General features: G+C 40.0%; 1 protein-coding gene across 1 annotated transcript in view; it reads left to right on the top strand.

Moving 5' to 3' along the window:
- Nucleotides 1-18,971, top strand: part of NPC1 (NPC intracellular cholesterol transporter 1) — a 64,933-nt gene that overhangs the window by 27,893 nt on the left and 18,069 nt on the right. The window contains exons 3-15 of the mRNA XM_056521724.1: nucleotides 652-758; nucleotides 1,840-2,015; nucleotides 3,136-3,306; nucleotides 4,499-4,748; nucleotides 5,668-5,744; nucleotides 6,539-6,909; nucleotides 9,836-10,062; nucleotides 12,234-12,334; nucleotides 13,472-13,574; nucleotides 13,851-14,040; nucleotides 14,963-15,145; nucleotides 18,298-18,412; nucleotides 18,638-18,765. Of these exons, the coding sequence (XP_056377699.1) occupies nucleotides 652-758; nucleotides 1,840-2,015; nucleotides 3,136-3,306; nucleotides 4,499-4,748; nucleotides 5,668-5,744; nucleotides 6,539-6,909; nucleotides 9,836-10,062; nucleotides 12,234-12,334; nucleotides 13,472-13,574; nucleotides 13,851-14,040; nucleotides 14,963-15,145; nucleotides 18,298-18,412; nucleotides 18,638-18,765 (2,199 nt within the window). The remainder of the gene's footprint in view (nucleotides 1-651; nucleotides 759-1,839; nucleotides 2,016-3,135; nucleotides 3,307-4,498; nucleotides 4,749-5,667; nucleotides 5,745-6,538; nucleotides 6,910-9,835; nucleotides 10,063-12,233; nucleotides 12,335-13,471; nucleotides 13,575-13,850; nucleotides 14,041-14,962; nucleotides 15,146-18,297; nucleotides 18,413-18,637; nucleotides 18,766-18,971) is intronic.

Genomic DNA, 18,971 nt, shown 5'->3' with positions numbered 1-18,971 from the left:
GAAGTGGGAGGCACATATGCAAACTGTTGTAATTCCTACACCATTCACCTGATTTGGATGTAAATACCCTCAGATTAAAGCTGACAATCTCCAGTTATAGTTATCTTGATCGTTTTATTTCAAATCCATTGTGGTGGTGTATAGAGCCAAAAATGTTACAATTGTGTCCATGTCCCAATATTTATGGACCAGACTACTAAAGGGGTAGTCCAGTGGTGAAAAACATATCCCCCTATTCTAAGGATAGGGGATAAGTTTCAGACCACTGGGGCCCCCCGCGATCTCCGGTACGGGGCCCCGGCTCGCTGACCAGATAGCGGGTGTCGACCACCGCACGAAGCGGCGGCCGACACGCCCACTCAATACAACTCTATGGCAGAGCTGGAGATTGCTGAAGGCAGCGCTCTGGCTCTGCCATAAAGTTCGTGCGGTGGTCAAAACTCCCCCTTCCCGCGGGCTGTCGGGGCCCCGTACAGGAGATAGCGGGGGGCCCGGCTTTGGATAGGGCATAAGATGTATTTGGCCGGAATACCCCTTTAATCTGCTCTGCTCCCCCTGCTCTATAACCTAATGCCTGCAGATTTGACTGTATTTTTAATGTGACTGTTCCCTTCAATTTGCAGCAGCTTAATTTTACCCTTTGTATTTCAGCAACTATGCCCATCCTTATACTATGGAAATGTCACTTTGTGCTGTGATGTAGACCAGCTCAACACTCTGAACAACCACCTGCAGATTCCCTTACAGTTCTTGTCCAGGTACGTGAACATGGTGACGTTTTCTAGTGCTGAATGAACACTGCGAGTGCTGTCAGACTGTAGTATACCATTACCCGATAGTACAAGACTTGTCAAGCTTTAGAGGCTTTTTCTATAATAACAAATGTATAAATAAGCATTACACACATTTACTTTAGTCCTGTACAGAAAATCCCTCTGAGATATGTGCTCTCACTTCTGTATTCTGCTATGCCTCCTGCATTATTCATTGGCTAGTGAAATTCCAAATTTAGATCTAAGTTTCTGATTATTGCAAGTTTCCTTTTTTCGGTGTAGTGTGGGTGTGTACAGGAGATTATTATTTTTTTAATAAAAAAAATGTGCCCAGGTTATGCCTAGAGCTGTGTCTAGGTGGGGCATAGCTTAAATATGCCAATAAAAAAAGTTACGCTTACTGGCATTTTTGGGGGAATAAAAGTGAGCCACCTAATAGAAAGTTCAAACTTAGACAGACTGCACTTGTATTTTATTTTCTTTCTACAGAACAGTGATGCTTCTTAAGACTATATTTAGTTTAACTTAACACTGTCTAAGAATTTAGTTTTTGATTATATTTGATTATATCAGTTTTGCATGAAAGTTATCATAGTGGTATAAAAGGGGTTATATATATATATATATATATATATATATATATATATATATATATATAATTTTTTTTTTTTTTTGTTTATTTTTGGCCTTTTTATTATTAACCTCCTTAGTCATGAAGAATAAGAGCTTTTGAAGCTTCCAAATGACATTTTGGGGGGAAAAAAGTCCTCTCTATGGCACCCACTAAACTGAATGCTCCACATAAGTGCATGTATGCTGGTCCATACGCAGGCACGTACCCCCTCACTGATTATACAATGTATGTGTCACCGAAGGTTGTGCCCGCAGTAGGCAAGCCATATGCTGACTGTTTGAGAATCACCAAAATGACTAGTTAGGAAAAACAAAAAGACAGCCAAGAACCATTTAGATGGCGAGGCAATTTCCATACACTACCATATCAATGCAAGTTTATTCATATCAGTTCTGTGTAAAAGAAATTAAATCCTTCATTCACTTTTTCCAGGTGTCCTTCTTGCTTCTATAATCTCATGACTCTGTTTTGTGAGCTGACCTGCAGTCCTCGACAGTCTGAGTTTCTTAATGTTACGAGCACCATACCGTATAACGGCACAGATCCACACAAAGGGAACAAAAGCATTACAGCCATGGAGTATTTCATAGGGCAGAGTTTTGCAAATGGTAAGTAATATGGTACAGTCTCAGGTACACCAAATCTATTCTCTGTCTTTTGTGTTTGGGCCTTTATAGCTATAACCAGGGATGTGGAAATCCTATAGCCCGACACCCGGGACATACAGTTCTGGGTGCCGGGCAGGTGAATTTTCTAAGCGTTTAGCCCTGCTTCAGGCAAGCAGAGCCGCACTGACAGCCCCCTCTTGACAGCCCCTCCCCCCATCCCTTTCCATCCCTACACTCTTGCTACACTAGAGCCATGAGATGACAATTTTAATATCCCCGCCAAGACAAACCCCTAGCCTAGAAGACCTTTGATGTCAGAAACAAGTGCTGTTTATGTATATTCATGCACAGATAAGTGTTGCATGTTCAATTATGCTTCCTATTTTGACTTATGTTATATTGTTGGTAAAGTTCAGATTTATGGCTCTTAAAGGGCAAGAAGGAAAAAAACAAGATAACAAAAATGTAAATTGGCCCAGTCCTTGAGGGGTTAAAGTATTTTAGGTCTGCCTATTAATTAAGACCTTATTTACATACTATTTTGGTTAAAAAAAAAAAAAAAAAAAAAAGTGTACCAGGCCAAGTAGATTGCTCTGTTTTAGTCCCTTGGTCCAAGTAGTTTTTTAATAGTTTTTACATTTCCACATCCCTGGCTATAACAAAATGTTGTTTAATTTGTATGAATTTACTATATAGATATCATGGAAGTGGACACTCCTCCAAAGCATACAGCTGCTAGCAGTGGAAATTAGTGGCTTTCCAGGTCACCAGGACTGAAGAAGGCCAGACCTGTCCGATCACTTGCAAGGATTTATTCTCTGTTGGGGCACACCTTTTTAATGTCATTCTCTCTAATGAGATCAGCTATTAATCCACCCAGCTATTCTGTGAGGATCATTATTAAATCATTTTAATGCAGGATGAGAAAATTATCTGTTATAGGCAATCTGTCTTCATATTCATGCTGCCTGAACCACATGTAGAAATAAAAAGGGACAGACCGTGACTGTTACATTTTTAGAAAAATCTAATTCTGTGAAGACATGCGGCGTGCCTTGCTTGTTGGGGATTACTGAAAAATAAAGAGGTCTTTATTCTTTCCCTTTGTAATGTTTTTCAGCAATGTACAATGCTTGCAAAGACGTGGAAGCCCCATCAACGAACGTAAAAGCCTTGGGTTTAATGTGTGGTGGGAGAACTGCAAAAGACTGTAATGCCACTAACTGGATCGAGTACATGTTCAACAAGGACAATGGACAGATTGCTTTTACCATCACTCCCATATTTTCCGGTACAGTTTTATTTTTATTTTTTCCCCAGCTTTTAAAGTGTTGGTTACTTTATTCACATTTCTTGAACTAGCTCCTTGTACTGACAGTTGCGTGTGAATTTCATTCATTGGTGTAGATGTTCCTTTGAGAGGTTTTCTCACAAAAATAAGCTGTAGAAAGTTTCTACCATTGAGCGTAATTCAGGAGAGAATTAAAGCGTTAATTTCATTTAGAAGAACTTTTGAAGTGTCATGCAGAATTTTCAAAAGTTCTAATCAATCAGGGTCTCAGTGCTGTAACTCTAGATACAGGTCCCTCATCTCAGCACTTGTTCTTACTCATTGCAGGAGATGGGCTACATTATAGTCTATGGCAGTGTTTCCCAACCAGGGTGCCTCCGCCAAAGGCTGTCCGGGCATGCTGGGAGTTGTAGTTTTGCAACAGCTGGTGGCACCCTGGTTGGGAAACACTGGTCTATGAAGCCCATTTCCTTTAATGAGTCGGATTGAGTGCTGAGCCAGGGAGTGAAGCACACCTTCATCCGGCTATATCTAGCAACCACGACTGATGAAAAAAAAAAACTTACTTTTGACGTGTCAGTATGGCCATGTAGTTTTTCTAATTAACATTAAAGCTTTAAGCATTACACAGATCCTTCTGGGCTGTCTAGAATATCTAAACCCGCAATTCCTTCATGGAGTGATACACTAGTTCTTTGGTGCTGTTCTCCTTTATTCATTCAGATTCTTAATGTAGGTCAAATTGGGATTTCTAAACCAGACAACCTCTTTACTCTAGAATATTTCTTTTAAACTGCTACTGTATTAAAGGGGTATTCCACTGCCCCAGCGTCGAACTCTGGGTGGGGGCTGCGGAGGTCGTGACGTCATGACCACACCCCTTGTGACGTCACATCACGCCCCCTCAATGCAAGTCTATGGGAGGAGGCGTGACCGTGACGTCATGACCTCCGCAGCCCGCACCCAGCGTTCCAAACTAAATGTTCTGAATGCTGGGGCAAGGAATTATGTCCCTTTTATAATACACATACAAGGTTTTAGTAACCACCATTTACCCTTCATACAAACTAGAAAGCTAAAGACTGTACTTTGATAGCCTGTAGACTCTGGTAATCCCTATTAATGTAGGCCCAGACTGATATGGAGCCTAAGAAGCATATAGAAAACCCTGTCAAATTTCTTACAATTACAGATGAGCCCTTCCTCCATATGATCCCGATGAATAATGCAACCAAAGGATGCAACGAGTCAGTGGATGAAGATGGCGCCCCCTGCAGCTGCCAAGACTGTACAATGGTGTGTGGTGATAGACCTGCACCTCCACCACCTCCACAGCCGTGGCTGATATGGGGTTTTGATGCAATGGCTGTCATCATGTGGATATCCTATGTTGCCTTTTTATTACTCTTCTGTGCAGTTGTCATTGGAGCTTGGTGCTACAGGTATTAATCATTTATTCCTTTTTTTGTGAGATGTAATGCAGTCTGTTGGCAATTGCCACTTTTTTGTTGTGCCATACCAATTTATCATAATCTCCATGAAGAGTTATGACACTTGTGATTTGCTTGATTTTCTAACTGGTAGCTGTGGATGAACTGCGAGTAGAAAAGCCATCTGACTCTCACACACTTTCTTGTATTTTTAAAAGTTTTATTTTGTAAGGGCTCGTTCACATTAATGTCCGTCCCCATTAATTCATGCACTTTCTCAAATCCTTTCTGTCACCCGTTTGCAATTGTTTGGTTCCTATTCCGATATGTTTAGCGGAGAAGAGATGTTGCATGCAGTATTTATTTATTTATTTTTTAAATAACTGATTAGAAACGGATATTATAAATTTAACATTGAAGTCTATGGCAAATGGATGTGCCTGTAACGTCATCTATTTTTTTTGGTTTTTTTTTTCCAATCCGTTTTTGATCAGTTATTACTTCTGAGCATTCTCAGAAGAGGTTTGAGTTACCAATAAAGGATACAAAGAGATTAAAAACTGATACAACAGGATGCCACCAAATGGCATCCCTTTACATCAGTTTGCATCCGTTTGTTTAGCAACAATAACGGGAGAATAGCGGGATGGGAGAGAAAGGACATGTGAACCCAGTCTGAAGCATCTTGATCCCATACAAATGTGATGGGTACTTTTACATTAGCATGTCCATAGATTCACCCAAACCTTTTTAATAATTTTTTTCTCGTTTTGTTCCTTTTCTAATTAAACCAATAGTTTATTTTCTGCTTTTCACCAGAGTACCACTTTAATGTTTAAAGCAGCCACTTCAAGATTATAATTTCACATTGTCAACTTTTGCTAAATTTTAATTTTGTGTTTTTTTTTTCTTCCCTTTTTTCTTTTTACAGGAAAAAGAATATTGTCTCAGAATATGCCCCAATTGACAGCAGTTTAGCCTATTCAGTTAACGCCACTCCTATAGCAGGTATGTATGAAATGTAAAGTGATAATGCTACAGTAGTTACTTAATGCGATAAGAGTTTATAAATGTTACTGCTCATAATCTGCACTTTGAGTAGCTTGTTTACTCAGTGTACTTATGGTTGGGAAACACTGGACTAAATGGTGATCCCTTATAGCAGTGTTTTTCCAAATAGTGTGTCTCCAGCTGATGCAAAACTAAAGCTTCCAGCATGCTGAGAGTTGTAGTTTTGTAACAGCTGGAGACACACTGTTTGGAAAACACTGCACTGTAGGCTTTATCCATAAGAAATGCCAGCATTCAGACCAATAGGAGTCTGCTGCTGGGTGTTGGGGCTTGGATCTTCCACTTGTCTATCCAGTGACAGGTTTTTAATAATTTTGTATTGTGGCGTGGTTTTGCAGTAAATAATAAATAATAATAATTATAATAATAAATAATAATAATTTCTTATTTCTTCTTCTTTCTCCTTCCTCCTTCTTTTTTCCTTCCTTCTTCAATATTATTATTATTATTATTATTATTATTAGAGATGAGTGAATTTACAGTACGAAATGCAAAATCTAAATCTCAAGCGGCATCAAACACTTTGTTTTGTCTAGAAAATAATGGTTCTGCTTTCAAAGTCCTCTAAATCCCTGAAATACCATACCAGACTTTTTGAGGTAGCCGGAGGACATGAAAAGCAGAAATACTTTTTTTCTACACAAAACTAATCAGCCAACACTGTAAATCTACTCCTCTTCAATTATAAGACGTGTTGGTAATGGTGCTATAAATCTATTGTATTGATGCAGGCGAGCCTTCATGCTGTGACAGAATTGGAGAGCGGCTGGAGAACTGTCTGCGAGTAGCATTTACAAAATGGGGATCCTTCTGCGTCCGATACCCCTGGACTGTTATCTTCTTCTCCCTTGTTGTTATTGCTGCATGCTGCACTGGGCTGAAGTATATGCGTATTACTACAGACCCTGTGGAGCTGTGGTCCGATCCACACAGTCAGGCTCGAAAAGAGAAGGATTATTTTGACACACACTTTGGACCTTTCTTCCGCACAGAGCAGCTGATCATCACTGCTCCCTACAGTAAGGGAGAAACTTTTTCTCCATATCCTTTTGGAAATGATGTCCCATTTGGCCCACCTCTAACCTTTGACATTCTGTCCCAGGTAACAATCTTTATTTTAATTTAAATAAATAAATGTTTTATGTATTTATGTATGTATATAAATTTTATTTAAGAAAATATTGCATTTTTGCCACTTATGCAGCAAAATGAATATTCAGTGAAAGCAGTAGGAATACAAAGGGTTTAAAAATGTTTTTGCTTGTTTTCATCTGAATTTAGTTTAACTTGCTAATATGGGCTAAGGGGACACAAATGCACTTTATTATCCCTCTTTGTTGCACTGTTTTTGTAACTTTTATTATGCCAGGGAGGTGGTTTGGTGCCCTGGTGGTGTTACCTTACCCCTAGGTACACCAATCCGGCTGCTGCTGTAACAGTGCCTAATCATGAATATTCATCTGGTTCTCTGCAGTGATGGAACTCAAGGCCACTTGTCACTGCAGAGGGCAGGATAAATATTCATGAGGAGGCGTAGGGGCTTGTGAATCGGTCCACCTAAAGGTAAATTAACACCCTCTTTGTCATATTACTTACTAAAAATGACTGTTACACAATAACAGCGCAGTAGAAGAGGGTACATTGTTAATCTGTGACCCCTTATCAGCCAATGTCAACAGGTTAGATTCTTCTAACCCGCTATCTATTTTCCTTTAAGGCTATGTTATCACAGCAGAATTTGGCAGAATGTCCGTCTGGAAAATTTCCAGCAGGCTGCAATGCATTTTTGGCCGTATTCTGCAAAAAAAATAGACATTTGTTATGCAGAGGCAGGAATTTGAATTTCTGCTCCAAATGTTTCCAGGGTGGAAATTCTGTTGTGTGCATGGTGCAGCAGAATCCCATTAAAACAATGGAACTTTTCTGCAATGAAATCTCCAAGTAGAACTTTTCTGCCATAGTCTGCTCAGAAATTCAGCCATATGAGCAAGGTGATGAGGGAGATCTTTATGTGAATGTGTTTAGTGTATACACTGTAAATGTTCCTGGAGCTTATGCCGAAAATCGTGCAGTATAGGAACAGACTGTAGACTACTCTACCCTATACAGTGCACAGACTCAAAAATATGAATACTGTACAGTATGTTTACACTTTTAAAGGGTACCTTTCATCTGACTGCAGCTGGAACACAGACAAGCTCAGCACTGCTCCCAGGGAGCAGTGCTGAGCTTGTCTGTGTCCCGGCTGCAGTCTGAGATTTAGGACTCCAGCATGAGTCTGAAAACTATTTTTTTTTAACCCCTTAACGACGCAGGACGTATATTTACGTCCTGCGCCGGCTCCCGCGATATGAAGCGGGATCGCGCCGCGATCCCGCATCATATCGCGTTGGTCCCGGCGCTCATCAACGGCCAGGACCCGCGGCTAATACCACACATCGCTGATCGCGGCGATGTGCGGTATTAACCCTTTAGAAGCGGCGGTCAAAGCTGACTGCCGCTTCTAAAGTAAAAGTGACCCGGCTGCTCAGTCGGGCTGTTCGGGACCGCTGCGGTGAAATCGTGGCGTCCCCAACAGCTGACCGGACACCGGGAGGGCTCTAACCTGCCTCCTCGGTGTCCGATCGACGAATGACTGCTCCGTGCCTGAGATCCAGGCAGGAGCAGTCATGCGCCGATAACACTGATCACAGGCGTGTTAATACACGCCTGTGATCAGGATGAGAGATCAGTGTGTGCAGTGTTATAGGTCCCTATGGGACCTATAACACTGCAAAAAAAATGTTAAAAAAAGTGTTAATAAAGGTCATTTAACCCTTTCCCTAATAAAAGTTTGAATCACCCCCCTTTTCCCATGAAAAAAATAAAACAGTGTAAAAAAATAAATAAATAAACATATGTGGTATCGCCGCGTGCGTAAATGTCCGAACTATAAAAATATATCAGTAATTAAACCGCACGGTCAATGGCGTACGCACAAAAAAATTCCAAAGTCCCAAAAAGCGTATTTTAGTCACTTTTTATACCATTAAAAAGTGATCAAAAAGTCCGATCAAAACAAAAATCATACCGATAAAAACTTCAGATCACGGCGCAAAAAATGAGTCCTCATACTGCCCTGTATGTGGAAAAATAAAAAGTTATAGGTCAGAAGATGACTTTTTTAAACATATAAATTTTCCTGGATGTAGTTATGATTTTTTCCAGAAGTGCAACAAAATCAAACCTATATAAGTAGGGAATCACTTTAACCGTATGGACCTACAGAATAATGATAAGGTGTAATTTTTACCGAAATATGCACTGCATAGAAACGGAAGCCCCCAAAAGTTACAAAATGGCGTTTTTTTTATTTATTTTGTCGCACAATGATTTTTTTTTCCGTTTCGCCATGCATTTTTGGGTAAAATGACTAATGTCACTGCAAAGTAGAATTGGCGACGCAAAAAATAAGCCATAATATGGATTTTTAGGTGGAAAATTGAAAGGGTTATGATTTTTAAAAAGTAAGGAGGAAAAAACAAAAGTGCAAAAACGGAAAAACCCTGAGTCCTTAAGGGGTTAAAAAGGCTTGCGGCCAGGACTGGTTGGGGAGACCCCTAGTGGTCATTTTTTCTAAGGGGAAAATTAAATAGAAAGAAGTATATTTTTTAATAACATGCTACTGGAAAGTTATTCTGTATACATTAGTCTACAATATATCAAAATATTTTTTGATGAAAGGTTCCCTTTAATATTGTAGCCAATGAGTGACCTTTGCCAGTGTATGGCTATACATAGGCATACATTGGGAATTTATATTGAGGAACACTCATGAAGTATGTTGATATTTATTTTTGTCTATATTCATATTTGTAGCATTCCACAAAGATATATATACATTTTTACTTTAATGCCATTGTCTCTTTAGACTAACAGGAGACAGTATAGCTATGATTCAATGTAACCTTTTGGTTTCCGAGTGAGTTGTGGATCTGGGGTATCAGCTTGATTACCAATAATGTTACTAAACTCTTCTACTGCTCCAGGTTCTGACACTACAGAATGATATTGAAAACTTAACAGCTGAATACCAAAATGATACAGTGATGCTGAAAGACATCTGCTTGGCTCCTCTTGCACCGTATAACAACAACTGTACAATTCTCAGTGTTCTGAACTATTTCCAGAACAGCTATTCAGTCCTGAACCATTCCATTGGAGATGGTTTTTATGTGTGGGCGGACTACCACACACACTTCTTATACTGTGTGCAGTAAGTTACCTTTTTCCTTTTGCATTTGTGGTAATATCCCATTAGTCGGTTGTGATGTTATTAATGTTATTAATAGTGATGTTATTTACATACACAGTATGGGGGAGATTTATTAAAACCTGTCTAGAGGAAAAGTTGCTGAGTTTCCATTAGCAACCAATCAGATCGCTTCTTTCATTTTTGAAAAGGCGTCTGGAAAATGAAAGAAGTGATCTGATTGGTTGCTATGGGCAACTCAGCAACTTTTCCTCTGGACGGGTTTTGATAAATATTCCCCTATATTTAGATAATAATAATCTCTTTCACAGGTTCCCTTTCATTCAAAAAGAATTCTTTAAAGGGGTACTCCGACGCTAAAACAACTTATCCCCTATCCAAAGGATAGGGGATAAGATGTCAGATCGCGGGAGTCCTGCCGCTGGGGACCCCCGTGATCTTCCACGCCGCATCCTGTTAGAATCAGTCCCCGGAGCGTGTTCGCTCCGGTCTGATTACTGGCGATCACGGGGACGCAGCATAGTGATGTCACTGCTCTGCCCCTGTGTGACGTCACGCTCCACCCCCTCAATGCAAGCCTATGGGAGGGGGTGTGACAGCTGTCACGCCCCTCCAATAGACTTGCATTGAGGGGGCTGAGCATGATGTCACACGGGGGCGGAGCCGTGACGTCACTATGCTCTGTCCTCGTGGTTGAGATGGACTCAGCTTGAGGACCTCCAGCGGTTCCGGAAGCTGCTAAAGGTGGGTGCTGCATGGTAGATCCCGGAGTTCCCAGCGGCGGGACCCCCGTGACCTGACATCTTATCCCCTATCCTTTTGGATAGGGGATAAAATGTCTAGGGGCGGAGTGCCCCTTTAATTGAGAATACCTTATATTTCGTGTTTGTTCTCTTACACATTCACTCTTGGTGTGCATCATCAGCAATGACTCTGCTTTTCCCAGTAGCTACTTCCTTCTGAAAATACCAAATTTCTTGCAGCTTTTCTTTTGTAACAGTGTCTTGTAAGGCTCTGTTCAGATCTGGCAAAATGACGGGACCTATCAGACTTCTCTATAAATGCGTAGGGTTTATTTGGCACCTGTGGCGTCCGTCGTTTGATTTTTTATTTTTATTTTTCTGCTTCTATGATGAAACCGAACAGCATTCAAAACACAGATGTGAATACAGCCTTATACAAAATTTTGTTATATGAGGCTTTATTTTTATTTTTATTTTTTCAGGGGCAATTGTCCTTTAAAATTACACCATTAATTTTACTTTTATGTTTCCTCGGTCCCTTCATTGAGGGGACACCGGAGAAATGGGTATATGCTGCTGCCATGGTTCCTGTGTCCCCAATGAAGGCTACGAGAAAAAGATTTTACAGGGAGTACAATATTTTTCCCTATTTAAAAGAATAAAATAAAAAATGTAAATCTTAAAAAAAAAAAAAAAACTAAATGAATTAGTCTAAAGCAGTATATTCCAACCAGTGTGCCTCCCGCTGTTGCAAAACTACAACTCCCAGCGTGCCTTTGGCTGTCCGGGCATTCTGGGATTTGTAGTTTTGCAACAGCTGGAGGCATACTGGTTGGGAAACACTGGTCTAAAGACATGTGAAGCAAGCAGTTTTGCAGCAAGTAAAGTTAATAATAATTTGTATTGATTATTTGAGTGATATCTAAAGTAAAATACATTGCATACACAGTTCAGCTCCACAAAATGATCAAACACTGTCTGACACTTTAGTGCTCTCCAACCTGCCTCTCCTGCTGCTTGATGGGAGCTGTAGTTTTGCAACATCTGGAGAGTCACAGGTTTGAAAACACAGCATTTGTTTTTGGGACTACACTTACTACTATTATACATAATAGGAAGATAGAAAGCTATACCTGCAAAATGAAACCTTTTTAAAGGGGTCTCCAACAAAACTCTCTGACTTACCATGATCTACGATGGCTTTACATGAATGATTTTCCCATCCTTGTCAATGAGTGGTTTCTGGTGTTCCAACTCAGTCACCTTCACTTGAATAGGGATGAGCCACAGTAATACATGCAGCATAGAAGCTGTTTTCTATTTTATTTTTTTTAATATCCCCTAATCCTGCTTAGGTTCCAAAGTTTACGGTTAAGCTCAATGCCTCATCCACCCAATACATTTTATTTACTACATTCCAAATCTTCACAGATCTCCTGCATCACTAAATGATACTTCTGATCTTCATGATCCGTGCCTGGGCACATTTGGTGGGCCGATCTTTCCATGGCTTGTACTTGGAGGCTATGATGGTATGATATGCAACCTTTTATGTTCAGTTAGAATGCATATATTGTTCATGCTCCTATGTATATATCTGTAGGCAGTAACTATCTAAATGGGTGTATATATAACTAGGCAGTATGGCAAACCTTAGAACGGCTTACTTCATGTATATGGATAGAAATGTGCACGAGTATCATTTTCTTCCTTCTTATTAGGCAGGGTTTATGCTAGCTTATTATGACACATTTTTACATCCGTATTACAGCCCTAAGTCGTGGTCTGATGACTCGATCTACCAGCTGTCAGTCAGCGGTGGGGAGTCTTCAGCCCATGAACATACCGGACTCCAGACTCACCGCATGCACTGCAACTAAGAAGTTCACCAAACAGATAGTGTTTTTACCCATAACATTTATATTGTTTAAAATGTGTCTGTCTTCACTGCTTGATGGTGCTCTAAGAACTAGGTGACAGCAGATGACCGCTTGTTCATCCAACAATTGTACTAATACTGTGCTGCTCAGTCAAAATAGTGCCCAAAACATATGCATTTTTACCACATTACTTGTGTGTATACAACCTCAGACATGGACCCTGCCAATAGAGTGTATACATTAATCAAAACATAAAGATAGATAATGGAGAGCTCACCCGGCCAAACGTCCCAGGCTGGCAGGCTGTTACCGACGTGTAGTTATATCTTGGCAGGGAGGCGGTAGATTGTCCGGGGGGAGCTCAGATGCCGGCCACGGACCGTATGATGCCGCTTGGTGCTTTGTCAGGCCGCACTAGGTGCGGCCTGAGGAAACACCAAGCGGTGTGATTCGGTCTGTTGCTGGCATCTGAGCTCCCCCGGACCATCTACTGCCTCCCTGCCAAGATATAACTTCACATCGGTAACAGCCTGCCAGCCTGGGACGTTTGGCCGGGTGAGCTCTCCATTATCTATCTTTATGTTTTGATATTCACTGGAGTCTTCTTGTTCTGCGTGAGCACCTCCCGAGATCCCGTTTCATAAATCAGCGTGTCCTATTAATCCCCACCCAACAAGCGAGATGTACCAGTGCCGATTCGCAATCAGTTTATTCTGTTTTGATGTAGAGTATACATTTAGTTTCATGAAGGATCTTTACGCAGACTTTCACTTAACTTCTTTCTTCCAGGAGAGAACTACAATAACGCTACAGCCCTGGTCATTACATTCCCTGTGAACAACTTCCACAATGACACCGAAAAGATAAATAAAGCAAAAGCCTGGGAGAAAGAGTACGTATTATTGAGGGTGAATGACTCTTGGTTAGTGACCAAGAATAACCCAGATATCCTGCACTTCCTGACTCTTAGAGGAACACACATGAGGCTTTCATTTCTGTATGAGGTTTCTTTCACATTGCATTTTGCCATATCTGCTTATGTGTGCGCGTCCTGGAAGCTTCTGGCTCATGTTGAAGTTTCTATAGGACTCCATTTTGACAAACGCCTGCAATGTACTCTAAACACACTAATCTATGTCAACAGCTGATGATTTTATTTTTTTGTTAGGTTTATTAAGTTTGTGGAAAATTACAACAACACAAATTTATCAATTGCCTTTTCTACTGAACGGAGCATTGAGGATGAAATCAATCGGGAAAGCACGAGTGATGTAACCACAGTCCTCATCAGCTATGCCCTGATGTTCGTCTACATCTCCCTGGCCTTGGGAAACGTTGGCCAGTGCAACAGAATCTTGGTGTGTTCCCTGGTTAGCTTTGCATATCATATTTAATTAGAAAAGGGAAATGTCCAGTCTTAAGTCCTTATAAAATATTGTAAAAAAGCTTATAAAACCAACCTGTTTTTTTTTTTTTTTACTCACTTTGCATTGAATTAGTTCCCTTTCTCTCCACTGCTGATACCATAGCCACTTCTGAGAACACAACAGAATGGATATGATGCACTGCCCTGACAAGAGAGGCTATGCCTGAGTAACAGCAGAATAGGGTCAGGTTCTACATTACAAAGTGTTGTGCCTATGCAGTCATCTGCTGGTCTTAAAGGGCTACTCCGGTGAAAAACAATTTTTTTTAAATCAACTGATGCCAGAACATTAAACAGATTTGTAAATTACTTCTATTAAAAAATCTTAACCCTTCCAGTACTTATCAGCTGCTGGATGCTCCACAGGAAGTTCTTTTCTTTTTAAATATCTTTTGTCTGACCACAGTGCTCTCTGCTGACATCTCTCTGTCTCAGGAACTGTCAAGAGAAGGAGCAAATACCCATAGCAAACCTATGCTGCTCTGGACAGTTACTGAGACAGACAGTTGTCAGCAGAGAGCACTGTGGTCAGACATTTTTTTTTTTTAAAGAAAATATCAGCTGCTGTATGCTCCACGGGAAGTTACGTACTGGATTAAGGATTAATATTTTTAAACAAAGTAATTTACAAATCTGTTTTACTTTCTGACACCAGTGGAGTACCACTTTAAGGGACATGCAACCTGATAGAGAGGTTATAACCAAACTCCACCTGTAAATAAAACCTTTTAATTGGCAAAAGTATGTAAAGTATGCATTAGCAAGGTTTTTTTTTTTTTTTGTTTAGTTTTTTTGCTTATATGTGTCACATGATGAAAACTAATCCAAGTATTAATCATTTCTACATCTTACAGGTGGACTCTAAAATCTCACTGGGTATTTGCGGCATCTTGATTGTTCTGAGTTCGGTGGCTTGTTCTCTGGGGGTCTTCAGTTATGCTGGTGTCCCTCTCACTCTCATAGTAATAGAAGTCATCCCGTTTTTGGTTCTTGCCGTAGGAGTGGATAACATATACATCATTGTGCAGACTTTACAGGTGCAGTATTTTTTTTTTTAATTGTAGTATTTTTCATTTAATGTTTTAGCTTAACCCCTTTTTATTCATTGAGTCAATTTTCTATTTTGTTTTTTCATTCTGATATTTCATATATATTATTTTTTCTTTTTGTATTGAAGCTATTCACATGTAGGATCAATAACATTATATAATTTAAAGAAAGAAAACGGGGATAGGTAGCTCAACCCAAAAGAAAAGGGGTTGAGGATATATATGGGGCCAGACGAGTTCTGTTGCCCATAGAGTTGTGTATCCTATACAACTTAGTGAACTTATACAGAAATAAGAGGGTAGCAATATCCTGTTATCTGGTCTTATATTCATCTATGAATGATGTTTAAATTATATTATACAGTCAGATATAATAAATTATATAGATATTTATTTAAAACAGATAAGCAGTAAACAGAGCACTATCTGAGAAGGTGCGGTGCATTCTTTTACTAGTATCTTTTCAACGGAATGCTCACACATTGTAACATCACTTCGTAGAAGTAACGTCACGATACATAGGATCATAAAGGACAATAAGGCATTATCCATTATTAGTAGGCAATATCCATAAACAGATACAAACATATCTTGGACTCATATGAACTGTGCAGAACATCACCAACACGCACATTTGCATACCAGTACTAATTTGTTATTCATATCAGATAGAGCTATTATAAATAACCAGTCTATTATATAACACATATAATATACCATCCACCTAAAAAGCTGTATATTATTTTTACATTACCTTTTCTCCCATATTTTTTTTTAATGAATGCTATATAAGTACATCTTCAAGTGCCCTGCAGTGTTTACTGCTTATCTGCTTTAAATAAATATCTATATATTTTATTATATCTGACTGCAACAATATGATTTAAAAATCATTAAAGTGAATATAAGACCAGATCAGAGGATAGTGCTCCCCTTTTATTTCAACATTATATAATATTTTTTTGGGAAATTGACAGGCTGTTCACCCACACTACACGCTGTATACTGGGTTATATTGCAGGTAAACAGCATTAAAACGAGTGATCACTTACTTTAATAAGTCAGGTATTGCCAGAGTTATGTCCATGTAATCTCCTTTTTCTATTGCGCTGCTGTGTGTAGTGGAGGCGGGGAGCCAGCTCTACCTTGTAGAGGTGCAGGGACAGAAAATACTCGCGCCCATCGCACAAATACAGCCCTAACAGGCTTAAAATGTATTAAAATATAATGTTAATGAAACCGCATGGTCAGTGGTGTAAACAGAAAAAAAAAGTCCAAAATTGCGCATTTTTGGTCATTTGATATAACAGAAAAAAATTCATAAAAAGTGTTCAAAAAGTCCATTAAAAACAAAAATGGTACCGTTATAAACTAGGTCACCGCGCAAAAAATTAACCTTCATACAGCCCTGTATACAGAAAAATAAAAAAGTTATAGGGGTCAGAAGAGAACAATTTTAAGCCTACAAATTTTCTTACAAAATTTTTTACTAACAAAATAAAACAAAACCTATATAAATTTGGTATCGCTGGAATTGTATGGACCTTTAGAATAAAGATAATGGGGAGATTTATCAAAATCTATCCAGAGGAAAAGTTGTTGAGTTGCCCATAACAACAAATCAGCTCGCTTCTTTCATTTTTTGAAAAGACCTCTGAAAAATGAAAGATCTGATTGGTTGCTATGGGCAACTCAACAACTTTTCCTCTGCACAGGTTTTGATAAATCTTCCCCATTGTGTAATTTTTACTGATAAGTGCCCTACATAGAAATGCAACCCCCTAAAAGTTGCACAATGGTGTTTTATTTTCAGTTTTGTCCCACAAAAAAATGTTTTGAGCTTCACCGTTCATTTTGTAGTAAAATGAGTGATGTCGTTACAAAGTACAGGAAGTCCGCAAACAACACGCCCTATAGATGAAAATTTGGAAGAATTATGGATTTTAAAAGGCGATGAGGGCAAAAATGAAAAATCGCTGCACCATTAAGGGGTTAAGATGTGCGATATGTCAACAATCCTAAGACCCTGGGCTTTTTTTCTTTTATATAAATCCCATTATTTATATAGTGACAACATAGTACGTAGACACAAAATTTAGGTGTCTGTTTACATATTGATACAGGAGGACCTGACTCATCATGGGTTAATGTTTACTTGCAGCTCAGAATTACAATGTACACAACCTGCTATCTATTTATCCTTATTAAATACCCCTAGTTATAGGCTGTTCACGCAGAAATTAGTCTTCATTTAAATTTTTGGGCTTTTTGTTGGCAAAAACTACCGTATATACTCGAGTATAAGCCGACCCGAATACAAGCCAAGGCCCCTAATTTTACCCCCAAAACCCAGGCAAAGTTAATGACTCGACTATAAGCCTAGGGCGGTAAATGCATCATTCCCCCCCCCCCCCCCCTGTCATCATCCAGACCCCCGTCACCATCACCCTGTCATCATCCAGACCCCCGTCATCATCACCCTGTCATCATCCAGACCCCCCCCCCCTTCATCATCACTGCCTGTCAATCCCTTCAATCAGTGGTGTTCAACCTGTGGACCTCCAGATGTTGCAAAACTACAACTCCCAGCATGCCCGGACAGCCATCGGCTGTCCGGGCATGCTGGGAGTTGTAGTTTTGAAATATCTGGAGGTCCACAGGTTGAAGACCACTGCCGGCCTTCCTCATCATCCAGACCCCCTTTAGTTTTCTACTCACCTCCCCTCGGTGGGAAGGAAGAGTGACCTGGTCCGGGCCATCTATGCTGCAGGGACCGTCCGGTGGGGAGGGTTAGTCGTTTCGGGCTGTCCATCTTCACCGGGAGGCCCTCTTCTCCGCTCAGGGCCAGGCCCCGGACTAGTGACGTTGCCTTGACGACGACGCACAGGAACGTTCATGCGAAAACTCGGCTTATACTCGAGTATATAAGTTATCCTCGCCATTGAAGAAAAACGAGAAATAAGAACCCCTTCTTCTATGGTTTATGTCAGGAGTCATTAGGACTTGTATTTCATAGAGATCTATTAAAGCTTTGTTTGCTGTGACCATAATAGTCCTGACCAGTAGAGGGCTCATGATTTAGGGGCAATTGGGTGTTTCCTCTTACATTTATTATTATACACATGGTTGTTCTTTTACAGAGGGATGAACGACTTCAAGGGGAAAAACTCGATGAACAGATAGGAAGAGTCTTGGGAGATGTGGCCCCAAGCATATTCCTTTCCTCATTCTCAGAGACGGTGGCATTTTTCTTAGGTAATTTCTCATCTCTATTAATGTTTTTGTACCTTTTTATAAATCTTTTAATATTTAAAAAAAAAAGGGGGGGGGGGGTTATTTTCCTCCCATTTACGATTTCTTATATTGAATCATAAACTATATATGCTGGTTGATCATGCAGTTTTGCCTTCCCCTTTTTTATTTTTACCCCCATTATGAATAACGCCCTATGACTAAATAACATAATTCTATTCCCTCCAGGAGCGCTATCATCCATGCCTGCCGTGCGCACCTTTTCTATCTTTGCTGGGATGGCTGTCTTTTTTGACTTTCTTCTCCAGATCACATGCTTTGTGAGCTTACTTGGCTTGGATATCAAGAGACAAGAGGTGAGTATGTGGATAGTTTATGCTTCAGCAGAACCATTTCTTAGGTCTAAAATGTGGAGACAAATCCTCTTCAATCATACATGGGAGCTGCAAATGTATATATAGGACAGTGGTCTCAAACTGTGGCCCTTCAGATGTTGCCAAACTTCAACTCCCAGCATGCCCGGAGTTGAAGTTTTGCACCATCTGGTGGGCCACAGTTTGAG

The sequence above is a fragment of the Hyla sarda genome, chromosome 5 (assembly GCF_029499605.1).
Source record: "Hyla sarda isolate aHylSar1 chromosome 5, aHylSar1.hap1, whole genome shotgun sequence".
Classification (NCBI taxonomy): domain Eukaryota; kingdom Metazoa; phylum Chordata; class Amphibia; order Anura; family Hylidae; genus Hyla; species Hyla sarda.
The sequence above is the reverse complement of the archived record's forward strand: the minus strand, read 5'-3'. Positions and strand labels throughout refer to the sequence as shown.